The sequence below is a fragment of the Pristiophorus japonicus genome, unplaced genomic scaffold (assembly GCF_044704955.1).
Source record: "Pristiophorus japonicus isolate sPriJap1 unplaced genomic scaffold, sPriJap1.hap1 HAP1_SCAFFOLD_1083, whole genome shotgun sequence".
Classification (NCBI taxonomy): domain Eukaryota; kingdom Metazoa; phylum Chordata; class Chondrichthyes; family Pristiophoridae; genus Pristiophorus; species Pristiophorus japonicus.
Window position 1 is genome coordinate 43,697 of NW_027250738.1, and position 8,104 is coordinate 51,800.

Consider the following 8,104-nt stretch of genomic DNA (forward strand, 5'->3'; position numbering starts at 1 on the left):
GTGGAGAAGTCGAGGAAGGGAAGGGAAGAGCCGCAGATGGACCATGTGAAGCCTGGATTTTCGTGCTCAAGTCTCTGGAGTGTGACTTGAACCCACACCCTTCTGTCTCAGGAGGCGAGAGTGCTGCCCACTGAGCCACAGCTGACACCAATTAATTTCTTGAATGTATTTGGAACAGTTTTCTGGATAAATGTGTTTGAGAACTAACACGGGATAACGCCATACTGGATTTAGTGACGAGTAACAAACCAAAATTAGTTAACAATCTGATTGTAAGGGAACATCTGGCAATAGTGACCTTCAATCTTCCTTTTAAGCTGCGTGGCTGCGCAGGGCTCTGAAAGTCCCGCACATCCGGTGGGCCGGCTTTTAAATAAAAAAAACATGCACGTGCAGATTTTTGAATGGCCTGCGCAGCCTGTTAAAGGGGCCACCCGGGCCAAATAAAATTAGAGGGAACATTGGTGACAATATTATGATTAAATTTGATATTAGGTTTGAGAGGGAGAAGCAAGAGTCACAAACAAAGGTTTTAAATTTTAGTAAGGCAATCTTCGAACGGGTGAGAAATGGATTGATCTTAGTAAACTGTGCTGAACTATTAATGGGTAAACTTCCAAACACTGGGAAGTATTCAAACAGAAGCAAAATACTGCGGTTGCTGGAAATGGAAATAAAAGCAGAAAATGCTGGAAATACTCAGCAGGCTAGTCATCATCTGGAAGTATTCAAAGCGGTTTTTGGTACAATACACCCACAGCTACCTGGAGCACACTTCCTCCCACCCCGCTTCTATTCTCCCAGTTTCTCCGTCTCTGTCGCATCTGTTCTGACAACACCACCTTCCATACTAGTGCTTCCACTATGTCTTTCTTTTTCTTTCACTGTGGTTAACATAGCCCTTGACCGTGTCCGTTCCATTTCGTGTACTTCTGTTTTCACCCCTTCCCAGAACCATGACAGGGTTCTCCTTGTCCTCACCTTTCACCCCACCAGCCTCCACGTTCCATGGATTATCCTCCACCATTTCTGCCACCTCCAGCATAAACCCACCACCAATCACACCTTCCCCTCCCCTCTCAGCATTCCGAAGGGACTGCTCCCTCTGCGATACCCTGGTCCACTCCTCAATCACCCCCAATACTCCCTCCCTTCCCACAGCACCTTCCCGTGCAAGCGCAGGAGATGCAACACCTGCCTTTTGACTTCCTCCCTTCCCACTGTCCAGGGCCCCAAACACTTGTACTTCTTGCAATTTAGTGTGCTGTATTTGCTGCTCACGATGCGGTCTCCTCTACATTGAGGAGACCAAACACAGATTGGGTGGCTGCTTTGTGGAACACCTCCGTTCAGTCCGTAAGTGTGACTCCGAGCATCCGATCGCCTGTCACTTTAATTCTCCGCTCGACCTCCACTCTGATCTCTCCATCCTCTACCATTTAGACTGTTCCAACAAAGCTCAACATAAGCTCGGGGAACAGCACCTCAATTTTCGTTTAGGCCTGTTACAGCCTTCTGGACTCAACATCGAGTTCAACAATTTCAGACCATAACTTCTGCCTCTGTTTCCCCCTACCCCCATGGCAGCTGTTGATGATTCTGCCATCCCCATTCATAAGAACATAAGAATTAGGAACAGGAGTAGGCCATCTAGCCCTTCGAGCCTGCTCCGCCATTCAACAAGATCATGGCTGATCTGGCCGTGGACTCAGCTCCACTTACCCGCCCACTCCCCGTAACCCTTAATTCCTTTATTGGTTAAAAATCTATGACTTGAATACATTCAATGAGCTAGCCTCAACTGCTTCCTTGGGCAGAGAATTCCACAGATTCACAACCCTCTGGGAGAAGAAATTCCTTCTCAACTTGGTTTTAATTTGGCTCCCCCGTATTTTGAGACTGTGCCCCCTAGTTCTAGTCTTCCCCGACCAGTGGAAACAACCTCTCTGCCTCTATCTTGTCTATCCCTTTCATTATTTTAAATGTTTCTATAAGATCCCCCCTCATCCTTCTGAACTCCAACGAGTAAAGACCCAGTCTACTCAATCTATCATCATAAGGTAACCCCCTCATCTCCGGAATCAGCCGAGTGAATCGTCTCTGTACCCCCTCCAAAGCTAGTATATCATTCCTTAAGTAAGGTGACCAAAACTGCACGCAGTACTCCAGGTGCGGCCTCACCAATACCTTATACAGTTGCAGCAGGTCCTCCCTGCTTTTGTACTCCATCCCTCTCGCAATGGAGGCCAACGTTCCATTCGCCTTCCTGATTACCTGCTGCACCTGCAAACTAACTTTTTGGGATTCATGCACAAGGACCCCCAGGTCCCTCTGCACCGCAGCATGTTGTAATTTCTCCCCATTCAAATAATATTCCCTTTTACTGTTTTTTTTTCCCAAGGTGGATGACCTCACACTTTCCGACATTGTATTCCATCTGCCAAACCTTAGCCCATTCGCTTAACCTATCTAAATCTCTTTGCAGCCTCTCTGTGTCCTCTATACAACCCGCTTTCCCACTAATCTTTGTGTCATCTGCAAATTTTGTTACACTACACTCTGTCCCCACTTCCAGGTCATCTATGTATATTGTAAACAGTTGTGGTCCCAGCACCGATCCCTGTGGCACACCACTAACCACCGATTTCCAACCCAAAAAGGACCCGTTTATCTCGACTCTGCTTTCTGTTAGCCAGCCAATTCTCTATCCATGCTAATACATTTCCTCTGACTCTGCGTACCTTTATCTTCTGCAGTAACCTTTTGTGTGGCACCTTATCGAATGCCTTTTGGAAATCTAAATACACCACATCCATCGGTACACCTCTATCCACCATGCTCGTTATATCCTCAAAGAATTCCAATAAATTAGTTAAACATGATTTCCCCTTCATGAATCCATGCTGCGTCTGCTTGATTGCACTATTCCTATCTAGATGTCCCGCTATTTCTTCCTTAATGATAGTTTCAAGCATTTTCCCCATTACAGATGTTAAGCTAACCGGCCTATAGTTACCTGCCTTTTGTCTGCCCCCTTTTTTAAACAGAGGCGTTACATTAGCTGCTTTACAATCTGCTGGTACCTCCCCAGAGTCCAGAGAATTTTGGTAGATTATAATGAATGCATCTGCTATAACTTCCGCCATCTCTTTTAATACCCTGGGATGCATTTCATCAGGACCAGGGGACTTGTCTACCTTGAGTCCCATTAGCCTGTCCAGCACTACCCCGCTAGTGATAGTGATTGTCTCAAGGTCCTCCCTTCCCACATTTCTGTGACCAGCAATTTTTGGCATGGTTTTTGTGTCTTCCACCGTGAAGACCGAAGCAAAATAATTGTTTAAGGTCTCAGCCATTTCCACATTTCCCATTATTAAATCCCCCTTCTCATCTTCGAAGGGACCAACATTTACTTTAGTCACTCTTTTCCGTTTTATATTTCTGTAAAAGCCTTTACTAACTGTTTTTATGTTTTGCACAAGTTTACCTTCGTAATCTATCTTTCCTTTCTTTATTGCTTTCTTAGTCATTCTTTGCTGTTGTTTAAAATTTTCCCAATCTTCTAGTTTCCTATTAACCTTGGCCATCTTATACGCATTGGTTTTTAATTTGATACTCTCCTTTATTTCCTTGGTTATCCACGGCTGGTTATCCCTTCTCTTACTGCCCTTCTTTTTCACTGGAATATATTTTTGTTGAGCACTATGAAAGAGCTCCTTAAAAGTCCTCCACTGTTCCTCAATTGTGCCACCGTTTAGTCTGTGTTTCCAGTCTACTTTAGCCAACTCTGCCCTCATCCCATTGTAGTCCCCTTTGTTTAAGCATAGTATGCTCATTTGAGACACCACTTCCTCACCCTCAATCTGTATTATAAATTCAACCATACTGTGATCACTCATTCCGAGAGGACCTTTTACGAGGAGATTGTTTATTATTCCTGTCTCATTACACAGGACCAGATCTAAGATAGCTTGCTCCCTTGTAGGTTCTGTAACATACTGTTCTAAGAAACAATCCCGTATGCATTCTATGATTTCCTCCTCCAGGCTACCCCATGCGATTTGATTTCATCAATTAAAATCCCCCATGATTACTGCCGTTCCTTTTTCACATGCCTCCATTATTCACACTCCATCCAGACTCATCTTCTGTTTCTTAACTTGCCCCATTACCATCTCCTTTTGCCGTGCACCATCATCCCTTTGTCTCTCTAATCTCTCCTGCCTCCCACCCTATCACAGACCTTCCCCTTGTTTTTTCCTCCCCTCCCACCTTTCCCTGCCCCTGCACTTTCTTAAAAATCTGTTACATCTCTAACTTTTTCCAATTCTGGCGAAGGGTCATCGACCTGAAACGTTAACTCTGTTTCTCTCTCCACAGATGCTGCCTGACCCGCTGAGTATTTCCAACATTTTCATGTTTTTATTTCAGATTTCGGTATTTTTGTTGAGGAGTTCTAATGGTTTGTACATATAGGATAATGGATACCCAGGAATGAATTACAGACTAGAATCGAATCGAGGGCTTAGATAATTTATATATGGTTGCGAGCTGATACTCTATTGCTGTGGAGATGTTTGTTATTGTCTGTTCCTTGGAGCTCTGTCCTTCAGTGTTTTTGCACAACCCAACCCAGAATTTCTCATGCTCAGACTGGCCTTATCTAATGCAGGCAGACAGGCATCAGCTGCTAAAATACAGGAAATCTATGACTCTAAGGCACATGTTTGAACTTGTACATTCTAGTCCTGGGCAAAAGTTCAAGAACTTGCAGTCTTTTCCTATTGCCTGCTCAAATTAAGCTGAAAATGCCCGAGGGCTTTGACTCCTAGTTCTGTTCATTAGCAGCCAAGCTATATATCACTGGTGGGTAAAAAGGGAAATAAAATTAAAAGTACATTTTTGGTAAATTTGACACAATTCGGGGTGGAGGATGCCGTTTCTTCACTTTTGAGACCTAGCTTCAAATCTAGCTCCTCTCACTCAGTTGTAAGGGATCAAAATAAAATATACTTGTCCAGGCTCAGCTAGTTTCCAGTGGGTGCCAGGCCATAAGTCAGCAAAAAGATGTTTCACTTACGTTGACAGGATGCTTGCTGTGGGAAATGGAAGCATCACATTGGTTAAGGTAACCTTGCACTTTCGGCATTTGGGCAAAGAAGAGGGGCCCAGACCATTATCAGCAGCGCTTGGGGTGAGGGGGAGCTGGATTTGGACAATGGTGCTGGAAGAGGTGGCTCACTGGGGAAGTAATCCTGGGTGAGGAATCATGCCATTAGCATCAGCACTGAGGGAGTGACACTAGGAGAAAGGTCCATTATCAGCAGCACCTGGTAAAGGCAGTACTGAAAGCAGAGGAGTCGGTCCATTAGTGACAACACTGGGGAGTGGTTGTTAATAGTAGCACTGGAGGGGTGCTGCTCGTGGGGAGGGGGCGGGGGTGCGGGGGGATGACAGTGGGCGGAAGAGGCTCAACCTGCTCATGCCAGGATTGGTTTCTTGTTACAAGAGGAGTGACTTCTCCATCCATCAGTGGCAGCAGCACCCAAAGAAGGGCACTGAGGCGAAGAGTGGACGGTTCACTAATAGCAGGACTGAGGAGTAGAGAGGAGCTGAGAAGAGGGGGAAGAAATCAATGGTAATGAACAGGAAAGGGAAGGGGGTCAGAAACTGGGAGCAGTGCTGTGGGGAGGAAGTGGGGAGAAGAAAGGAGAGTGCTCACATTAACGGAGATGAACTCGGGAGAGGGCCAGCAGTAACTGAGGGTGTTTTTGGGGGCAAACGACTGCCAATTGGGGACGGAAGAGCAGTTCCAGCATAACCTGGTTTAGATGGAGAAAATTGCCACCAGGTTAAATAAAGCAACAGAGGAAGAAGAGTTCCAACCTGCACTTGGACCGTGGGCCGAGTCTCAAAAAAATACTTTTCTGTAGTCCCCTCTGTGCAAGTACTTCATATTCACACCAATATTAATTTAGGGACCACTTATCACAGAAATCTCGTCAAAAGTGATGCGTAATTGCGAGTTACTTAAATGACCAATCACAACTGCTGTATTTGTACCGCGAAATCAGCCAATCACGATCTCTACTAGATCAATTAGAGTCAGTGACTGCATGCACCGAAACAATGACATGTTACATGCACGCAGTTACGGGAGCCAAAGGCAACATAATTTATTTTTCGGACTCTAGCTGGATAACATTTTTCATAATTGTTCATCAGTGGAAATTTACTGGAATTAGAGAAACTAAAATTGCAGAGAATGCCATCGAGAGTTGATCTGGAGCTGGTTATTGCACCAGAAAGGCTCGCAACAATCCCACATTCGATTGGATATCATCGGCAGTGCTAAATGCATTTCACTGATAAATCCAAGATCGACAGAGCCAAAAAGAAGCAAGAAAGGAAAAATCTGAACTATGAACGTGAGTACACGTGATTTTACAATACAGATGGACCTCTCTAATCCGGCACCCTTGGGTCCTGACCGGTGCCGGACCAGAGAATTTTACGGACCACAGGAGGTCACGCTGACCCTGTACTCGCCGGGTCCTGATGACAGCACTTGGGCTCCTGAACCCTCCGCCATGCTCCAGCTGTAAAACTCAGGCCACACTCCCTCTCCGCGCCAATCCGACCAAGGAGGGAACACCGAAGGCAGCAGGGAGAAGAGGAGCAGCTAACCCCCAGGACACAGCACGGGACGCCACCCCCACCAGGAATGATGCTGGACCAGGGATGTTTCCGGACTAAAGAGTCCCGGACTAAAGAGTCCCGGACTGGAGAAGTACAACCTGTATTTCCTATCAATACTGAGAAGGATGAACTTAAAACATGACAAATGTCTATCACATTCATTGACCTCTCTTTTTCTCTCCGTTTGTCTCCCCCTCTTTTACTCGTTCTCTTCCTTAATCTTTTCTGTGTTCATTTTTTTGACTTTTTATTTCTGTGCAGCTGAAGCAGCCATTGCAGAACCAGTACAGAAAGAAGAGGAGAGAGGAGTTGCCACCAAGGTTCGACTGCTTCGCTCAAAGACAACAGACCCCAAGGTTATACCTGCGAGGGCTTCCCATCTTCTTCCAATGCAGTGCCTTCTCTGCAAGAAGGACAAAAACATTGTGGAGAGACATAGCTGAAAGAGACGAAAAGAGAGGCTGGTACACAATGTGAGACTAAAACTGCAGGTAAGTTGCTCCTTGCAACAGAAAGCCGCAAAGATGAGGCAATCCTGTTGTATATCTGTGAACAAGATCTTGTTGCCCTTGAAGCAAGGTATCATCTTAGCTGCTACCAGAGCTACACCAGATTTCTGACTAGAAAGTAGTTACAAGAACTTTGTTAGTAACAACAAAAACAACCTTGCATTTCAGTTCTGCAGTAGTTACCTCAGTATGGAAAAAAATTGCTGCTATTTATCAGAGCAACCAGCTGGGATCTTCATCTGTCACATGTTCGCTCCATGATGCCATGGTTCTTCTCATATTCCAGGTCAACTATTCCAGGTATCTTTCAGCTTATTGGCTCGATATGTACAGCTTGAAAGAGAGTCATCCCAATATTAATGCAGAGTTACAAGCAGGACAGTTTGTTGCCCAGAGACAGCAGGAATATGGCTTCTCTCAGACTGCATGTGATCAAGTTATAGAGCAGACGGCAAACCGCGACTCCAAGACAAAGGGAGGTTTGACAGGATTTACTCTCAACAAAGGAGCTGTACAAAGATGGACCCTTGTCACAGCATGAGAGGACTGCAATAAACAGAGAATGTCAAGAGATGGCTGGTCATAGGACATCAACAAGATCTCGCGTTGACTTGGACAAGACAAGACAAGAAGGGAGTGTGATGAAAAAGATGTGAGGAATGTCATGGACACCATTCAGAATATGGTTATTCCTTTTGACCCTTCCTTGGAGACAGATCAGTTGTATCACATTACATCAGGCCAAGTTGTTGTCAAAGACCTTACAGAGGCCGAGGAAAAGTGAGAGCAAGCATGCATGACTTTTTGTCAGGAGCGGATACAAAATCAAGATGTCAGCTTTCATGATCCTGTCAAAAAGATGAAACTGAAGACTTTCAAAGACTCGGGCAAATCTA

General features: G+C 45.2%; 1 protein-coding gene across 1 annotated transcript in view; it reads left to right on the top strand.

Annotated features, from left to right (window-relative positions):
- The window catches only part of LOC139241451 (DNA topoisomerase 3-beta-1-like), a gene marked incomplete at its 5' end in the record, with an annotated part of 49,668 nt that extends 41,919 nt beyond the window's left edge, over window positions 1-7,749 (top strand). Inside the window, 2 exons of the mRNA XM_070870012.1 lie at window positions 6,961-7,055; window positions 7,495-7,749. Coding sequence (XP_070726113.1) covers window positions 6,961-7,055; window positions 7,495-7,749 — 350 coding nt within the window. The remainder of the gene's footprint in view (window positions 1-6,960; window positions 7,056-7,494) is intronic.
- Window positions 7,750-8,104: the final 355 nt, after the last annotated feature.